Source organism: Schistocerca serialis, chromosome 2 (genome assembly GCF_023864345.2).
Source record: "Schistocerca serialis cubense isolate TAMUIC-IGC-003099 chromosome 2, iqSchSeri2.2, whole genome shotgun sequence".
Lineage (NCBI taxonomy): Eukaryota > Metazoa > Arthropoda > Insecta > Orthoptera > Acrididae > Schistocerca > Schistocerca serialis.
Window position 1 is genome coordinate 84946294 of NC_064639.1, and position 21146 is coordinate 84967439.

General features: G+C 41.3%; 1 protein-coding gene across 1 annotated transcript in view; it reads right to left on the reverse strand.

Annotated features, from left to right (window-relative positions):
• LOC126455743 (Down syndrome cell adhesion molecule-like protein Dscam2) overlaps nt 1–21146 on the reverse strand; it is a 408979-nt gene that overhangs the window by 191833 nt on the left and 196000 nt on the right. Inside the window, exon 10 of the mRNA XM_050091511.1 lies at nt 1881–2149. Within this exon, the coding sequence (XP_049947468.1) occupies nt 1881–2149 (269 nt within the window). The remainder of the gene's footprint in view (nt 1–1880; nt 2150–21146) is intronic.

Below are 21146 nucleotides of genomic sequence, written 5' to 3' on the forward strand. Positions count from 1 at the left end.
TTCTCTATTAATCCTGAGTCTTGGTAAGTATACTCTCTACTTATAATTTTCTTTTCAAAACTAATTCTTTTCTGCTGCTGACACTTTCTTGCCTGCCTACATGCTTCTCTGTTGTTATGCTCAGCTGTCCTCTCCTTACATATTTATCAACTATGGTTATATTGTTACTCACTCAGAACTTGTATTGCCTCAACCTAGGATACAAAAATCTGAGAAATATTTATGAACTTCAGAGCAAAGCTGCAAGTTAACAACCAGAATACAGCTCACAGTTGGTGAGTTCTGAGAGTGGTGATGTTATTTCCACTTTCTCCTAATTCTGAGATGTTCTCATGTTACAGACATAAAACCTCGCTCATGCCCTCACGAGATCATGCGGAACCGTACAACATAGCGATAATCAAATGTGGTTTTTTAATCTAACAAGCTGAACATAACGTCTAAGTAAATTTCTTATCAGTTAATAAGGTCTCGGTTTACAGTTAATGCCCATTGGGATTCTATCTACTTAGTGCCTTGTTCTCTCACAAATTATGGTTTAACATTATAGGTAATTTCCCAGTACATAACATAAAGACAGCCAATGCCAGGCACCCTTGACTTTCTGCACACACATCTGTGTGATCCGCCATCTTGTTTGGTACATATCCACGTGCCAAAGCCTGTTCGAACGTACCATCCGTGGCTAACCAACTGCTTTCCACAAAGTGGGGTGGCCGGGGCTATTTCTCAGCTAAATAATGTAGCTTGACATGGTACCACAGTACTTTAGCTTTTTATGTTTGACCATGCCTTATTCTGGCATGTCTTAGTTTATTTTATGCTTCTGTAGAAGGCTAGATTACTCTAGCTGAAACCTGGGTAAAGACCAGTAATGTTTCAATTTTAGTTTGTGCACAGTTCTGTGACACGTTAGTCTGAAATACCAAACAGTGCAGAGATTTTCTTGCACTTCTTTCCAAGGCCTCACCTATCTCTTCTAGTTTATTTTTGGTTAAAACACTAGGTTCTCTACTCCGTTGTTTGTGTAACGCAGACCCAGTCTCTTGAAATTTTGTCCTTAACTTAGGAACATGCATACTGGGAAATTTCCGTATGAATTCAAGCCGACATTCCGCATATGGTTCTGTTTTTGCATAGTTCAACACAAGAAAGTTCATTGATCCCTTCTGGTATACCATACCAAATGGAAACTCGACTTGAAAGTCAAAAACAAAACACCCAAACACTCGATAGCATAGTATAGAAGTAACGTGCATGGTGTTTTTGTTTGAGGCCCAGGCCCAGCGACATAGGGGCAGGGAAAGCACTGGATTTTGCAGAGCTGCAATAATGGCATCTAGCAACAATATCTGAAGTGATTAAACTTGACTAAAACTCAAAGGAAGACACCAGCACAATCAGTACAGTGTACGGGGCATGTGCAAAGTATGTCTGAGAACTACACATAGTGACAACTGGCAGACGCAGTGGCAACTGTTGGCAAATGCACTGCGTGATCCATGGACCCCTCCTGGATGTCTTTCATGAGACACCCTGTTTATCGACTTACAGGGTTACTAGATTAGAAATAAGTAGCTTAATGAATCAAAAAATACACTTTTTACTGCCAGGATGAAAATTTTTTGCCTTTCTCTTGTATGGTAGACATATTTTGACCCATTCCAAACCCCTGGGGATTTTTTCCTTCTTGGTGAGACATGAAACACTGTATGTCAGTGAATTAATTAACTAAAACTCAAATGTCTTTGGTGTCTGAGATCCTTGTTTTCTAACATTCATAAAATACCACAGGTAAAATTTTATTTTATAAAAACTTGATGTTCTACTCGGGAACACACTAATATGCCTTGATATCTGAGCTACAGAGTAAAACTTACTTCTTTGTCCATATTCTTTTTGGACTTGGCTGTCCGACAACAATGCAGTGCAACTGTAAATCTTCTTGCAATGCTACAGTGATATGGTTACCGAAGGAGGCCACACGAGCAGGTACATGGCTTGCTGGTACTTGTACGACACGTCTAGAAGCTGCTCCTTCACCAACCAATGTGGATGCTGTTACCCAAAATTCGTATCGATGATGCAGCTCCAGGTGAGATATTGTGTAATATGTTTGCTCCGCAGGAATGTCAAATTGATCCTTGTCCTGTACACAGAAATAAATAATTGTTGAAGATGGTAATACAAACCTGTGGAAGCATAAGGTGTTTTGACAAAATGCGTTACAGATACCTTTCCAAATGTAAATCAGTTCCATCATCCATAACAAGATGGCATGGGAGACAAAGTACAGAGAAAAAATCATAAAATGTATCATGTTGTATAGTGCGACTTTCACCAAATCGTAACTGCACAATGGTTTCTTTATAAATTATATACATATTTTTTTTTAATTTGAAGAACTAATAGTTATATTTAAATTTAACTGGTGTAACTTCTACCCATATTTTACATATGAACTATGGTACATCTGTCTGCTGTCTATTTAAGAAAATAGTGTGGTTCACATAGTGATCTCTCTGCTCTTGACTTTCAAGACTTCGTACTGGTAAATGTATAAATAAAAGTCACTTAATAATACTGAGGCTGAGAGAATGGTTAGCAAAATAATAATTATTATTATTTATTAATAAAACCAACATATTCTACAGTTGATACTAAAAGCCAACTACTTAACTCTGCCCGAAAGAGGCCTCAAAGGCCCAACGGTACTGACTGGGGCCCTGTGATCCTCAGCCCACAGGCATCACAGGATGTGGATATGGAGAGGCATGTGGTCAGCACACCACTCTCGCAGCCATAAGTAAGTCTTTAAATACCAAATAAGACATTACATGTGATTGATGATCATGATGTCTTACTCTGGTCTTGCAATTTCTAATTCTTCCACTGCAGTGTTTGGAGTGCCTTTATCTTCTTACAGCATAAATTTTATGTGTAATCTCCCAAACCAGCAGTTTGCTTGTTTTCTTGATAAAGAAACTTCATAAAACATTTTTCTGCACACATTCCCAGTCTATGGCCCTGTTTTAATATCTGTCAAGCCTACTTCACCTTTTCTCTTTAAGCTGTTGGCAATGAGATTGTCTTGCATTTCAAATATTACCTTCCTTCAGATTTTCTTGTTCAGAATCTGTGAACAAATTTCTTTTTCACAGATGCTAAGAACTTTTTTGAAGATTAAAACCATGGTCCTTGCCATAAGCAAATATGCCTGTGAAGACTAACTTCTGTAACAAGCTATAAGGAACAAAGGTTTCTGACAATCTGTGTGTGTCTTTCTTTAGGCTTGTTTGGCTAGTGTTTCTTGATATATTAGATCATTATTAGAACTGCTGTACACAGACCAATTGCTCAATACATTTTGTGCTACATTCATGGAGAGTAACTTAATATTACTAGTAAATGCTTGCTCATCCCTGCTGTTTCACTGCATTACTTTCTAGAGCAAATATTACATTATGTAGATGTTTATCATTGACACCCTGCAAGAGATGGTATAAAAGTTTCAGCTTATGTGTACTACTGAGAAGGAGAAGAGAAACATTTTGTGACCAGTTACTAAACATTTAAATGTAAGGGCTATTTGTAAAATAACTTCAGTTTTCATACAGCATGTATAACTATTGAGATAGTGGCACCACTCTTGCGACAGGAAGCACCTTGAACCTTTACATTGTGAGCACCGGAGAATCAAGGTCACATATTTGTTCCTGCCCAAGCCATGTGTTTTCAAAATGTGTGTTGCAATCACACAAGCCCCTTGAACTGTATGGTACATTCTGTAATACACAGATGGAAAAAAGTCTCAACACCAAGACGTAATTAATGTAGCATAATGAAATTTTGGAAATACGTTTGTCTAGGTAACATATGTAACATGTCATAAGTTAATGTAAGCATGAGAAAATCCATTGAAAATGTGGAATGTTGGTACACTAACAGGTGTATTAGCCACAATGTTGAATGCAAGCATGCAAACGAGCCTGCATTGTGTTGTACAGGTGCCAGATGTCAGTTTGTTGGATGGAGTTCCATGCCTGTTGCACTTGGTCAGTCAATACAGGGATGGATAATGCTGGTTGTGGATGATGCTGCAGTTCTTGTCCAACGACATCCCGTATATGATTGATAGCAGACAGATCTGGTGATTGAGAGGCCAAGACAACATATCGACACACTGTAGATCATATTGGGTTACAATGGTGGTATGTGGGCAAGTGTTACCCTGTTGGAAAACACCCCCTGGAATACGGTTCATGAATGTCAGCCCAAATGGCTGAATCACCAGACTACTGTACAAATTAGTGGGCATGGTGCATGGGATAACCATGAGAGTGTTCCTGCTGTCACACAAAATCAGACCCCAGACTGTAATTCCACGTGTAGGTCCAGTGTGTTTAAGCTGTAGGCAGGTTGGTTGAAAGCTGTCACTTAGTCACCTCCTAACCAAGGCACAGCCATCACTGGCACTGAGGCAAAGCTCCCTTCTGTCAGAAAACACAACAAACTTCCACTCTGCCCTTCAATAAGCTCTCGTTGTACACCACTGAAGTCACAAACAGTGACGGTTTGTGGTCAGTGGAGTGCGTGCTACAGAGAGCCTGTTTCAGAGCTGTCCTTAAATTAACCAATTTGTAACAGTTCATGATGCCCCTGCGCTGCTGCACATGCAGTAAGATGTGCCACAGCCGTATACTGAAAATTACTGTCTTTCGTCTTGGTTGTACCACAAGGCCATCAGGAGCCTGGTCTTCTTGCAACCACACCTTCCCATAATCACCACTGCCAGCAATCATGTACAGCAGGTACATTTCTGGCAAGTATTTCTGCAATGTTGCCAAAGGAGCATCCAGCTTCTGATAGCCCTATTACGCTAGATTGTTAAAAGTAAGTGATCTATTCATAACAATACCTTTGTAGTTTTAAAGGCATTCTTGACTAACATCCATTGACTACATCCAATCTCAAAGGTAACTAATGCTCATGAGCATTGCAACATGTGTTTGAAGCAAACCTGATCTGCGTCCTCATAGTGGTGCCACTAGTACCACTCTTATGCAACTGGCATAATATGTGGAAAAAATGCCTACCCATGTTCGTTTGTCTCTCACATCTCCTTCTTGGTGAATGGATTTTTTTCTGTCAGTGTAAGATCTCTTGTGGCAAAAAACTGTAAAATTAGTGACATCCATCACAATCTCCATGAAGTTTATGAAACAAAAGTGAAGGTGGTATACTACAACAGTGCCCTACGTTCAAAAATGAACAATGGCTGACCGAGTATTGTGAATGCAAATCCGATACATTTGGTTGACAAAAGGTTTAGAGAAAACTGTAGATTCACCATGTCAGAGCTTTGTATTTGTTTTCCACAGATTAGCTGTACTCCTCTGTACAAATGATTATCAAAGACTTGGGCTAACAGAAATTTAATTCACAATGGGTACCTAAATGTTTTCTGAAGGACAAAAGGCTCAGCAGCACTGTCCTTTATAGTGCATTACAAAAGGGAAGGTGAAGCTTTTCTTGACCAGAATGTGACAGGAGATGCTATGTGAGTGCAGTGCATGAATGTAGAAATGAAACTTCAATCAATGCAATGGGGCCATACTGGATCACTGAAAAAGCCACAAAGAGTTGACAAACATTTTCCTGCAGGAAACTTGTGGCAACTGCAATCTGGGACAGAATAGGATTTCTTGGAGAGAATTACCACAATTAATGCTGGAAGTTACTGCAACACATTAACAAACTTGAGAAGGGCCATTCAACAAATGTCACGGTGCGTTGAGCTCTGGCTTGATTTTCCCACACGTCAACACCCGCCAGTACTTCACACTGTGACTAAATTGTGAAAGTTCCAATGGGAAATATTGGATAACCTCCCTCTAAACCCTGACTTGGCGTCTAGGGATTAAGATAATGCACATGAAGGAGTGGCTCAGTTTAAACCGCTCTGGCGATGACACAGAATATCAAAGTGCATCAAATCCTACAACGAGTATTTCTCTGTGGCTGTAAACTGTGTGGAAAAATAAATTAAGAGTGTGTACTTTCACAGTATTGTAAAACACATTCTGTAACTTCATTCAGTCACCCCCCCCCCCCCCCTTGTAACATGACAATGTATCAGAACTTAAGTAATCCATTACATAAGAATTTTGCTAATTTCTTCTTATATGCAAATTTAAATCTATGATGTAGTGTACAGGCTAACAGGGACAAACAGTGATCTGTGTAATGTGATCTGCAACATATGGGACAGAAATATAACACAATTAGACAACTAAACCTACATCCACATGGATACTCTGCAAATCACATCAAAGTGTCTGGCAGAGGGTTCATTGGACCATCTTCACAGGAATTCTCTATTACTCCACTCTTGAAATGTGTACAAGAAAAACAAACACCTATATCTTTTTGTGTGAGCTCTATTTCCATTATTTCATTATGATGATCATTTCTCTGACGTAGGTGAGCATTAACAAAATATTCTTGCTTTCAGAGGAGAAAGTTGGCAACTGAAATTTCATGAGAAGATCTTGCTCGAACGAGAAACCCCTTTGTTTTAATGATGTCCACCCCCAAATCCTGTATCACATCTGTGATGCCCTCTTCCCTATTACTCGATAATACAAAATGTGCTGCCCTTCTTTGAACTTTCTCAATGCACTCCATTAACCGTATATGGTAAAGATCCCACACCATGAAGCAGTACTCCAAAACAGGATGGACAAGCATAGTGTAGGTAAAACTACTACACTATGCATGTCCATCTTCTTTGGAACAAGCATAGTGTAGGTAGTTTTACCTAAACTATGTTTGTCCATCCTATTTTGGAGTACTGAGGATCCTTACCAGATCTGTTGCATCCTCTCAGTGTTCTGCCAATAAAAACACAGTCTTTGATTCACCTTCCCCACATCACTTTCTACATGTTCTTTCCATTTTAAGTTGTTTGTAAATGTAACTCTCAGGTATTTAGTTGAATTTAAGGCCTTTACATTTGAAACACTAAATTAAGTTTAATTTATTAGAATCACCCAGACAGAGGAATTAGCATTTTAAGCACTTTTCCTTCTTGAGTAGCAGCATTTCTGCACGAAGGAAAAAAGCAGCATTAACATCTTATTGTGGGAATTTCATTCTCTTAATTTACTATATATTTCCGTGTTCACATATTGTGGTATTTGTGGATAGCATTTTAATCTGTGATATGAAAAATGAAATTTTCTTCCTTTTTGTTATGGTACACACTTTGAAACCAGTTTGCTCCACACAAATGTAGATTACTGAACAATGAATAAACATTTCATACATATAAACTGAAGAAATAGTTTGTTAATGGAAGACTGTTAAAAGCTATCAGACAAAATCCTTCTTCAGATGTAGAAAAGCACTCACGTCTACATCTACATCCATACTCTGCAATCCACCATACGGTGCGTGGCAGAGAGTATTTCATACCACAACTAGCATCTTCTCTTCCTGTTCCACTCCCAAACAGAACAAGGGAAAAATGACTGCCTATATGACTCTGTACGAGCCCTAATCTCTCTTATCTTATCTTTGTGGTCTTTCCGTGAAATATAAGTTGGCGACAGTAAAATTGTACTGCAGTCAGCCTCAAATGCTGGTTCTCTAAATTTCCTCAGTAGCGATTCATGAAAAGAATGCCTCCTTTCCTCCAGAGACTCCCACCCGAGTTCCTGAAGCATTTCACACTCGCGTGATGATCAAACCTACCAGTAACAAATCTAGCAGCCGGCCTCTGAATTGCTTCTATGTCCTCTCTCAATCCGACCTGATAGGGATCCCAAATGCTCAAGCAGTACCCAAGAATGGCTCTGAGCACTATGGGACTCAACTGCTGAGTACCCAAGAATACATCATAATAGTGTTTTATAAGCGGTCTCCTTTACAGATGAACCACATCTTCCCAAAATTCTACCAATGAACTGAAGACGACTATCCACCTTCCCCACAACTGCCATTACATGCTTGTCCCACTTCATATCGCTCAGCAATGTTACGCCCAAATATTTAATCGATGTTACTGTGTCAAGAGCTACACTACTAATGGAGTATTCAAACATTATGGGGTTCTTTTTCCAATTCATCTGCATTAATTTACATTTATCTATATGTAGAGTTAGCTTCCATTCTTTACAGCAATTACAAATCCTGTCCAAGTCATCTTGTATCCTCCTACAGTCACTCAACGATGACACCTTCCCATACACCACAGCATCATCAGCAAACAGCCACACATTGCTATCTACCCTATCCAAAAGATCATTTACCGTATTTACTCGAACCTAAGCCACACTTTTTTTCTGGTTTTTGTAATCCAAAAAACTGCTTGCGGCTTAGAATTGAGTGCAAAGTAAGCGGATGTTCTGAAGAAGGTTGGAAGGTGCCGCCACAACTAACTTCTGCCGTCGAATATATGTAGCGCTACACAGGCATACTTTGCAGGCACAAAGATAAATAATGGCGCCAAAAACTCTGTGTCAGTAAATAAATTAAAAGAAAATGTAGAAGAATGTGAACATTATGCCATGTATTCTTTCGTGTTTGCTGCTATCTCATTTAAATGCTGTCTGCCCAATAAACTAAGAAACTAGAGTGAGACAACAGCAAACCCGGAAGAATATAAATATCTTGTTTGTATTAGTATTATTCTTATGCTGAATAGTGATACAGTCAGGAATGAAGCAAGGCAACTGACTAGATTTTTAAATCTAAGATGACTCTAATTTCTGCGCAGAACGTAATGTACTAAAGAGGTGTCTGCAAAGATTTTAAACAGAGGAAAATTTTCACTAAACTCTTGTTCAGAACATCATACGCAGTCTATTATTTGGTTCTTGTTGATCATTATCAAAGAAAGCAGCAGTGTAAGTAACAACAAATAGCAGTCACTTGCCATTGTTTTCCTTATGAGACAATTCCTCTCTCTCTCTCTCTCTCTCTCTCTCTCTCTCTCTCTCGCGGTTGCACGCACAAAAGCAAGCCATGCCGTGAGCAGCGACAGGTCGTAAATACTCATTACCATAATGCGACAAACAATGCATGACACAGCACACTAATGCAGAGTGACGTAAACACCTATTACAAAGAGAATGGCACTTATCAGATCAAAGTAAAATAAGCAACTGATTCAAACCAGACGAAGCACATGGAAAAGGAAGGGTACCCGTACAAATACGGGCAATGGTTACTTGGTAAAGTTTAACTGTTAAGCTTACGACTCAAACTAAACTGCTGTAGCTGTATCTTCATCCATTCAACCTAAATTGTGTCTCATGTTACAACGGACCAACTTTATTTTGATTTGGATGTGCGGTCTAAAACTTTTCTCTCCCCTTGAATTTCGAATGTCAAATTTCAGGTGTGGCTTAGATTCGAGTGCGGCTTATATTCGAGTAAATATGGTATGTAGATAGAAAACAACAGCGGACCTACCACATTTCCCTGGGGCTCTCCAGATGATACCCTCACTTCCGATGAACACTCACCATTGAGAACAACGTACTGGGTTCTATTACTTAAGAGGTCTTCGAGCCACTCACATATTTGGGAACCAATCCCATATGCTTGTACCTTATCATCCATGGTTTGCAAGATATCATGTGAAAAAAGGGCAAGTTGCGTTTTGCAGGAACAATGCTTTCTAAAGCCGTACCGATGCATGGACAGCAACTTCTCTGTCTCAAGGAAATTCATTACATTCAAACTGAGAATATGTTTGAGAATCCTTCAACAAACTAATGTTAAGGATATTGGTCTGTAATTTTGAGGATCCGTCCTTCTACCCTTCTTATACACAGGCGTCACCTGCGCTTTTTTCCAGTCACTCAGGACTTTACGTTGGACAAGAGAAACACGATAAATGCAAGCTAAGTAAGGAGCCAATGCAGTAGAGTACTCTCTGTAAAACCGAATTGGAATCCCATCAGGACCTGGCGATTCATTTATTTTCAACCCATTCAGCTGCTTCACAATCCCAGGGATGTGTATCACTATGTCCTCCATATGAGAATCTGTACAAGACCCAAACGGCGGTATGTTTGTATGATCCTCCTGCATGAAAGATATCTCAAATGCTAAATTTAAAATTTCAGCTTTTGTTTTGCTGTCTTCCGTTGCCAGGCCAGACTGACCAGTGAGTGACTGGATGAAAGCCATCAACCTGCTTATCGATATTACGTAAGACCAGAATTGCCTTGGGTTTTCAGCAAGATCTTTTGTTAAGGTATGATGGTGGTAGTGGTTGTATGCTTTGCGCATCGCTCTTTTTACAGCAGCACGAATCTCTACTAACTTCTGCCTGTCCTCATTTTCCCGGTCTTTCTTGCACCGCAAGTGCAACTGTCTATGCTTCCTAAACATTCTCTAAGTTGCGCTGTTAAACCACGGTGGGTCTTTTCCATCCGTAACCCACTTTTTCTGCACATACTTCTCCAATGCGTGATTTACAATGTGTTTAAAATTCGGCATCCACCATACCTGAAGTAAATGAAGTCGATTCATTTACTAAGTGGGATGCTAACAACTGCTTATCTGCTCTTTCTAGTAAGAATACTCTCCTAGCCTTCTTGACTGCCTTTTTAACTTTCGTAACCATAGTCGTAATGGCAACATCATGATCACTAATCCCTGTCTCAACACTGACACTGTCGATGAGGTCTGGTCTGTTCATGGCTACCAGATCTAAAATACTTCCATTATGCATTGGCTGTCGATTTAGCTGCTCAAGACAGTTTTTGGATAATGTGTTCAAAAGTAATTCACACAATGGCTTGTCTGTACCACCTGTAATGAATCCATAGACATCCCAGTCTATACTAGGTAGGTTGAAGTCGCCTCCGACTAATATAGCATGATCCGGGTACTTCTGCGATACAGAGTTAGACTCCCTTTGAATGATTCTAGAACTGTCACAGTGGAACCTGGTGGCCAGTAATAACACCCAACAATTAATTTTATTTCTCCTACCCCTGTTAAACGTGTCCAGATAACTTCACAATCACACTCTACTTCAACCTCAGTTGACACAATACTTTTGTCAACTGCAATGAAGACACCACCTCCTACGGTGTCTAATCTGTCTTTCCAATACACGTTCCAACCCTCACTAAATATTTCAGAAATTCCTATCTCAGGGTTCAGCCAGGTCTCAGTCCCGAGAATAATTTGCGCACCACACGCTTCCTGGAGGGCAGTAAATTTAGGAACTTTATTCCGAACACTCTGAAAATTTACTGCTAATATCTTGATAGCTGAAGTGTCTTTATACTGAGCACGTCCTGATTTCCCTGCCTGCACGATGACTGGTGAGTGTTCATCAGGACACCTCGCACTACTGCCTAGCCTAAAAAACCCCATGTGCATGCCACAAGTACTCTGCTGCCCGAGTAGCCGCTTCCTTTGTGTAGTGCACCCCTGACCTATCTAGGGGCATCCTACAATTCCCCACCCAATAGCACAAGTCTAGAAATCTGCAGCCAAGACCATCACAAAGTCGACGAAGCTTCTGGTTGAGACCTTCCACTCGGCTCCGAACCGAAGGACCCCGATCCACTCTGGGAACGATGCTGCAAATATAGAGCTCTGCTTGCACCCCACATGTGAGGCCAGCAGTCTTCACCAAATCTGCCAGCGGCCTGTACGAACTGAGAATCGCCTCACACACATGCACACAAGCACAGTTCACACACTGATACAAGGCTGCTGTTGTGCATGGGCTCTAAGGCCAACGGTGGTTCCCAGCAGTCTCAGCTGGGGTGAATAGTGGGGGTACACAAGAGTTGTGATGAGAAGAGTGTGAGGGAGAGCAGGGTTAAATGTGAAGGATGATGCTGTAGTGCTGCCTTTGCGAGTGTGCAGGGGCATGGTGGGGACAGTATAGTGGGCTGCTAGATGCAGCACTGGAAGCCTGAGCCGGGGAGTGAGAAAGCGAGAGGAGAGGAGCAGGAGGGAGGGGGGGGATTACAAAGGTGTGCTCAGGAGACACAAGATGTATTTGACGCTCAAGAGGGGGCAGAGAAGGGGACAGAGACTGGGGGCTCTGACTAGTGATATTTGAGCACTGGGGAGTTGCTGGAAGAAATGATATGTTGTTGGGAGATTCTCACCTACACAATTCACAAAAGCCGTTGTTCCTGGGAATAATCCTGATGGCACAGGCTGTAGAGCTGTCACACATGAGATTGGATGTCATGCTTGGCAACTGGGTGGCTTAGCTGTATCTTTGCTACAGTTTGATGGTGGACATTTGTGCAGACATACAGCTTGTCAGTGGTCATGCCCATGTAAAGACTGGGGTAAGTGGCAGTGGGAGGATATATGGGACAAATCTTCCACATTTGTCAATAACAGTGGTTTAACAATGAAATTTGGAAAATTCTGAGGAAGCAAAGGCTGTTGCACTCTCTGTCCTAAAGAGAACATGCAAATGATGACAGGCATAGATTAGTAGAGATTTGTGTGTCTGTGAAAATACCTATGCACGAAGTATACGACAACTACCAGTCAGACTTTAGCAGAAGATCTGTCTGAGAACCAGAGAAAATTATAGTCCTCTGTAAAGTCACCAAGTGGATCATTTGACCATCACATACAGTCCTGTATGCATAAAATTTCAGTGACCATCCCTGGCATAGAGAAGCAACTGAAAGAGTTGACAACAAACAAATCACAAGGTCCGAATGGAATCTCAATTTGGTTTTGCAAAGAATACTCTACAGCACTGGTTCCTTACTTAGCTTGTATTTATTGTGAACCTGTCACCAGCACAATGTTCCAAGTAAGTGACTCGAAAAAAGTGCAAGTGACTCCTGCTCCTGTTTATCAGAATGGTAAAGGAACAGATCAACACAATTACAAATCAATATTCTTAACATCAGTATGCTGCGAAATTCTAGAACATGTTCAGAGCTTGAATGTAATAAATTTGCTAGAGACTTAAAAGCCTATGTCCATGAATTAGTATGGTTTTAGAAAGCATCACTCATGCAAAACCAAACTTGCGCTTATCTCACGACATCCTGCAAACTATGGATGAATGGGTAACAGGCAGATTGCATATTTCTAGATTTCCACAAAGCATTTGACACAATGCCCCACTGCAGGCTGTTAACTAAGGTCCAAACATGTGGAATAGGTTTGCAGATACACTATGCAATCAAAAGTATCCCATTCTTCACAGAGTGCTGCACTGAGGTGAGGTATCGATGTCGGTCGGTGAGGCCTGACAGCTAGTCTGCATTCCCAAACATCCCAAAGGTGTTCTATAGAATTCTTGTCAGGACTCTGTGCAGGTCAGTCCATTACAGGGATGTTATTGTTGTGTAACCACTCCATCACAGGTCATGCATTATGAACAGGTGCTTGATCATGTTGAAAGATGCAATCGCCATCCTCGAATTGCTTTTCAACAGTGGGAAGCAAGAAGGTGCTTAAAACATCAATGTACGCCTGTGCTGTGATAGTGCCATGCAAAATAACAGGGGGTGCATGCCCCCTCCCTGAAAAATACTGCCACACCATAACACCACCACCTCTGAGTTTTACTGTTGGCACTACACACACTGGCAGATGAAGTTCAATGGGCATTCGCCATACTCACATCCTGCCATTGGATTGCCACGTCGTGTACCACGATTCGTCACTCCACAAAATGTTTTTCCACTGTTCAATCATCCAATGTTTATGCTCCTTTCACCAAGCGAGGTGTTGTTTGGCAATCACCAGCATGATGTGTGGCTTATGAGCAGCCGCTCGACCATGAAATTCAAGTTTTCTTATCTTCCGCCTAACTGTCATAGCACTTACAGGGGATCCTGATGCAGTATGGAATTCCTGTTTGATGGTCTGGATAGATGTCTGCCTATTACACATAATGACCCTCTTCAACTGTCGGTAGACTCTGTCAGTCAACAGACAAAATCAGCCTGTACGCTTTTGTGCTGTGTGTGTCCCTTCATGTTTCGACTTAACTATCACACTGGAAATGGTGGACCTAGGGATGTTTAGGAGTGTGGAAATCTTGTGTACAGATATATGACTCAAGTGACACCCAATCACCTGACCACATTTGAAGTCTGTGAGTTCCGTGGAGTGCCCCATTTTGCTCTCTCACAATGTCTAATGACTACTGAGGTCACTGCTATGGAATACCTGGCAGTAGGTGGCAGCACAATGCTGCCTAATATGAAAAACATATGTTTTTAGGGGGGGGTCTGGATACTTTTGATAACATAGTGCATGTGTGGGGCTCAAATACTTCTTAAGTAATAGAATCCAGTGTATTATTGCTGGTGAGTTCTCGTCAGAGACAAGAGTATCATCAAGAATGGCCCAGAGAAGTGAGACAGGGACACTATTAACTTCTACATACATAAACAATGTGGTGGACAGGGTGAGCAGCAATCTGCAGCTGTTTGCTGATAATGCTGTGGTGTATGGGAAGGTGTCAGACTTGAGTGACTGTAGGCAGATACAAGATGACGTAAGACAAATTTTCTAGTTTGGTTTGATGAATAGAAGCTAGTTCTAAGTACAGATAAATGTAGGTGAATGTGGATGAGTATGAGAAAAAAACCATGAGGTTCATGTACAACATTATTAATATCCTGCTTGACACTGTTGAGTTGTTTAAACGTAAGAGCACAGTGTTTCAAACCATTATGAAATGGTATGAGCATGTCAGGATTGTAGCAAGGGAAGGTGAATGACTGACTTCAGTTTATTGGGAGAATTTTAGTAAAGTGTGGTCCAAGTGTAAAGAAGTCACATATAGGACACTAGTGGGACCTGTTATTGAGTACTGCTCGAGCATTTGGGAACCACACCAGGTTGGATTAAAGGAAGACGTCAAACAAATTCAGAGGCAAGTTGCTATATTTGTTACTGTTAAGTTTGAGAACACACAAGTATTATGGAGATTCTTTCGGAACTCAAATGGGAATCTCTGGAGTGAAGGTGACATTTTTTTCAAGGAGTGCTACTGGGAACATTTAGAGAAATCGCATTTGACCTTCGCTGCAGAATGATTCTACTGTCATATACGTACATTTTGCGTAAGAACTATAAGGGCACATGTATGTAGAAATACATCACATTTACGTTCAGTTAAGAGCCCCCCCCCCCCCCCCTCACCCCACACACACATAGTGCAGGGGGTTGGGAGCAGAGGTTGAAAAGAGGGCTACACAATACCTGGCTTCCTGGAAAGAAGCTCTGATGATGAGTGCAGAGTAGTTCAAAGACTCAAATGTCTGTTTATGGTAATAGATGTTTCCTCTACCACTGAGGCCTTTGGTATGGACAATTTTTTATAAATCTGTTGATGTAACAGAGTGAGGTCTTGCCTTGAAAGAAATGTTTAATCTTCTTTTTGTTTTGTCTTAAGAAGCTTGAGAAAAAAAGAAAGAGATATTAGTTGGTAGTCTCCTACATCTTTTCAGGGTCTTGAGCCATTACCCCCTTTTTGTATAACTTATTTGTATGGTAACATCTTAGAGCATCTGATAAATATCTTTTCAAATGGTTAATTAATTATTGAGGACAAAGATTTCAACATGATATTATATTAGAAGTTGCTTTCATAACTCTGTGGGGTACTCCAACACAACTCTCAGTTTATTCAATTTAGTGTTTATCCATTTGATCCATTCAATTTACACTGAAAGTTATTAAAATTTTACAAACACACACATTGGATGCGACAAATGACAAATGCGCAAACAATGTAGTACATGGTTGGGTATGCAAATGATTATAATTATAGTGCAGCTGCAGAAAGCAGGTAGGAGCAACATATGTATGTAAGGCAAGATGAAGATGATACAGCAGGCTTTTCACTTGAGCATCAGCTGTTCATGAGAACAGCCTTTTCTGTCTTGTGTAGGAAGGAGAAATATCTAATAGGAGATTGCCAGCAATAAGACCATAGCATATCGAGAACGCAGTTTACAGGTCTTCAATACTGCTGCATGTGTTGAATGGAATCCCATGATAACTACATGAATAAGGAATGGTGGGTTCCATGCTGTATCTTGGCAGCCCTGTATCACTAGCACTCTAGGGTACAGATGTACAGTACAGTTGGCCACGTCTCATACCTAGGGTCATGAAATAAAAACCTTCATATGGAAAAAGAATAATAAAAATAATGAAGAGTGTACCTACCCCCATAAACCATGGACCTTGCTGTTGGTGGGGAGAGTTGTGTGCCTCAGCGATACAGATGGCCGTACCGTAGGTGCAACCACAACGGAGGGGTATCTGTTGAGAGGCCAGACAAACATGTGGTTCCTGAAGAGGGGCAGCAGCCTTTTCAGTAGTTGCAGGGGCAACAGTCTGAATGATTGACTGATATGGCCTTGCAACACTAACCAAAACGGCCTTGCTGTGCTGGTACTGCGAACGGCTGAAAGCAAGGGGAAACTACAGCCGTAATTTTTCCCGAGGGCATGCAGCTTTACTGTATGGTTAAATGATGATGGCATCCTCTTGGGTAAAATATTCCAGAGGTAAAATAGTCCCCCATTCGGATCTCCGGGCGGGGACTACTCAAGAGGACGTCGTTATCAAGAGAAAGAAAACTGGCATTCTACAGATCGGAGCGTGGAATGTCAGATCCCTTAATCGGGCAGGTAGGTTAGAAAATTTAAAAAGGGAAATGGATAGGTTAAAGTTAGATATAGTGGGAATTAGTGAAGTTCGGTGGCAGGAGGAACAAGACTTTTGGTCAAATGAATACAGGGTTATAAATACAAAATCAAACAGGGGTAATGCAGGAGTAGGTTTAATAATGAATAAAAAAATAGGAGTGTGGGTAAGCTACTACCAACAGGATAGTGAACACATTATCGTGGCCAAGATAGACATGAAGCCCATGCCTACTACAGTAGTACAAGTTTATATGCCAACTAGCTCTGCAGATGACGAAGAAATTGATAAAATGTATGATGAGATAAAAGAAATTATTCAACTAGTGAAGGGAGACGAAAATTTAATAGTCATGGGTGACTGGAATTTGAGAGCAGAAAAAGGGAGAGAAGGAAACATAGTGGGTGAATATGGATTGGGGGAGAGAAGTGAAAGAGGAAGCCGTCTGGTAGAATTTTGCACAGAGCGTAACTTAATCGTAGCTAACATTTGGTTCAAGAATCATAAAAGAAGGTTGTATACATGGAAGAATCCTGGAGATACTAGAAGGTATCAGATAGATTATATAATGGTAAGACAGAGATTTAGGAACCAGGTTTTAAATTGTAAGACATTTCCAGGGGCAGGTATGGACTCTGACCACAATCTATTGGTTATGAACTGTAGATTTAAACTGAAGAAACTGCAAAAATGTGGGAATTTAAGGAAATGGAACCTGGATAAACTGACTAAACCAGAGGTTGTACAGAGTTTCAGGGAGAGCATAAGGGAACAAATGACAGGAACGGGGGAAAGAAATACAGTAGAAGAAGAATGGGTAGCTCTGAGGGATGAAGTAGTGAAGGCAGCAGAGGATCAAGTAGGTAAAAAGACGAGGGCTAGTAGAAATTCTTGGGTAACAGAAAAAATATTGAATTTAATTGATGAAAGGAGAAAATATAAAAACACAGTAAATGAAGCAGGCAAAAGGGAATACAAACATCTCAAAAATGAGATTGATAGGAAGTGCAAAATGGCTAAGCAGGGATGGCTAGAGGACAAATGTAAGGATGTAGAGGCTTATCTCACTAGGGGTAGGATAGATACTGCCTACAGGAAAATTAAAGAGACCTTTGGAGAAAAGGGAGCCACTTGTATGAATATCAAGAGCTCAGATGGAAACACAGTTCTTAGCAGAGAAGGGAAAGCAGAAAGGTGGAAGGAGTATATAGAGGGTCTATACAAGGGCAATGTACTTGAGGACAACATCATGGAAATGGAAGAGAATGTAGATAAAGATGAAATGGGAGATACGATACTGCGTGAAGAGTTTGACAGAGCACTGGAAGATCTGAGTCGAAACAAGGCCCCAGGAGTAGAAAACATTCCATTGAGACTACTGACGGCCTTGGGAGAGCCAGTCCTGACAAAACTCTACCATCTGGTGAGCAAGATGTATGAAACAGGCGAAATACCCTCAGACTTCAAGAAGAATATAATAATTCCAATCCCAAAGAAAGCAGGTGTTGACAGATGTGAAAATTACCGAACTATCAATTTAATAAGTCACAGCAGCAAAATACTAATGCAAATTCTTTACAGATGAATGGAAGATCAGTTTGGATTCCGCAGAAATGTTGGAACACGTGAGGCAATACTTACCCTACGACTTATCTTAGAAAATAGATTAAGGAAAGGCAAACATATGTTTCTAGCATTTGTAGACCTAGAGAAAGCTTTTGACAATGTTAACTGGAATACTCTCTTTCAAATTCTGAAGGTAGCAGGGGTAAAATACAGGTAGTGAAAGGCTATTTACAATTTGTACAGAAACCAGATGGCAGTTATAACAGTCGAGGGGCATGAAAGGGAAGCAGTGGTTGGGAAGGGAGTGAGACAAGGTTGTAGCCTGTCCCCGATGTTATTCAATCTGTATATTGAGCAAGCAGTAAAGGAAACAAAAGAAAAATTTGGAGTAGGTATTAAAGTCCACGGAGAAGAAATAAAAACGTTGAGGTTGCCGATGACATTGTAATTCTGTCAGAGACAGCAAAGGACTTGGAATTGCAGTTGAACAGAATGGACAGTGTCTTTAAAGGAGGATATAAGATGAACATCAACAAAAGCAAAATGGAATGTAGTGGAATTAAGTCGGGTGATGCTGAGGGAATTAGATTAGGAAATGAGACACTTAAAGTAGTAAAGGAGTTTTGCTATTTGGGGAGCAAAATAACTGATGATGGTTGAAGTAGAGAGCATATAAAATGTAGACTGGCAATGGCATGGAAAGTGTTTCTGAAGAAGAGAAATTTGTTAACATCGAGTATAAATTTAAGTGTCAGGAAGTCGTTTCTGAAAGTATTTGTAAGGAGTGTAGCCATGTATGGAAGTGAAACGGGGACGATAAATAGTTTGGACAAGAAGAGAATAGAAGTTTTCGAAATGTGGTGCTACAGAAGAATGCTGAATATTAGATGGGTAGATCACGTAACTAATGAGGAGGTATTGAATAGAATTGGGGAGAAGAGGAGTTTGTGGCACAACTTGACAAGAAGAACGGACCGGTTGGTAGGACATGTTCTGAGGCATCAAGGGATCACAAATTTAGCATTGGAGGGCAGCGTGGAGGGTAAAAATCATAGAGGGAGATCAAGAGATGAATACACTAAGCAGATTCAGAAGGATGTAGGTTGCAGTAAGTACTGGGAGATGAAGAAGCTTGCACAGGATAGAGTAGCATGGAGAGCTGCATCAAACCAGTCTCAGGACTGAAGACAACAACAACGACAACAACCAATATGATCTACCACCAAGCCCATTTCCAAAGAGCTTAATACATGCATCAAAAAAAGTTTTGCGTCACCTCGCATCCAAGAGTTTCGGAATCCGTACAGAAAACTGGAACAGAGATCAAGATAAACATCATTTTCACCCTCTTTTTTGCTCATGAAAACCACACACTTCATGTTGTACCACCATACACCGAGACCTTCAGAGGTGGTGTTCCAGATTGCTGAACACACCGGTACCTCTGATACCCAGCAGCACATCGTCTTGCACTGATGCATACCTGTATTTGTCATGGCATACTATCCACAAGTTCCTCAAGGCACTGTTGGTCCAGACTGTCCCACTCCTCAATGGCAGTTTGGCATAGATCTCTCAGAGTGGTTGGTGGGACACATCATCCACAAACAGCCCTTTTCAATCTATCCCAGGCATGTTCGATAGGGTTCACGTCTGGAGAAAATGCTGCCCACTCTAGTCGAGCGATGTTGTTATCCTTAAGGAAGTCATTCATAAGATGTGCACAATGGGTGTGTGAATTGTCATCCATGAAGACAAATGTCTCGCCTATATACTGCCGATATGGTTGCACTATTAGCCAGAGGATGGCATTCACGTGTAGTACAGCCATTATGGCGCTTCCTACAACCACAAGTGGCATATGTCGGCCCCACTTAATGCCACCTCAAAACAGCAGGGAACCTCTACCTTGCTGCACTTGCTGGATAGTGTGTCTACGATATCCAACAAGGGAAGTGTCCAGGCATCTTAAAGTGAACCAAAAGCGATGTTGTTCGGACATGGAGGAGATACAGAGTGACAGGAACTGTCAATGACATGCCTCGCTCAGGCCGCCCAAGGGCTACTTATAACTGCAGTGGATGGGCACTGCCTATGGATTACGGCTCGGAGGAACCCTGACAGCAATGCCACCATGTTGAATAATGTTTTTCGTGCAGCCACAGGATGTTATGTTATGACTTAAATTGTCGCAATAGGCTACATGATACGCAGCTTCACTCCAAAGATCCATCTTTGCAACCACAATACTATGCAGCACTGTACAAATGGGCTCAACAATAAGCCAAATGGACTGCTCAGCATTGGCATCATGATCTCTTCACCAATGAGTGTCGCATATACCTTCCACCAGACAATCGTTGGGGGGCAACCCGGTCAGGCTGAACGCCTTAGACACACTGTCCAGTCAGGGCAGTAAGGTGGAGGTTCCCTGCTGTTTTGGGGTGGCATTATGTGGGACCGACGTACCCAGTCAGGGTTGCCTCCAAACACGTCTATGACGATTGTCTGGTTGAAGAGACACTCATTGGTGAAGAGAACATGATGCCAATCCTGAGCGGTCCATTTGGAATGTTGTTGGACCCATCTGTACCATGCTGCACGGTGTCATGGTTGCAAAGATGGATCTCGCCATGGATGTTGGGAGTGAAGTTTCGCTACATACAGCCTATTGCGCACAGTTTGAGTCATAACACGATGACCTGTAGCTGCACCAAAAGCATTATTCAACATGGTGGCTTTGCTGTCAGGGTTTTTCTGAGCCATAATCTGTAGGTAGCGGTCATCCACTGCAGTAGTAGCCCTTGGGCGGCCTGAGCGAGGCATGTCATCGACAGTTCCTGTCTCTCTGTATCTCCTCCATGTCTGAACAACATCTCTTTGGTTCACTC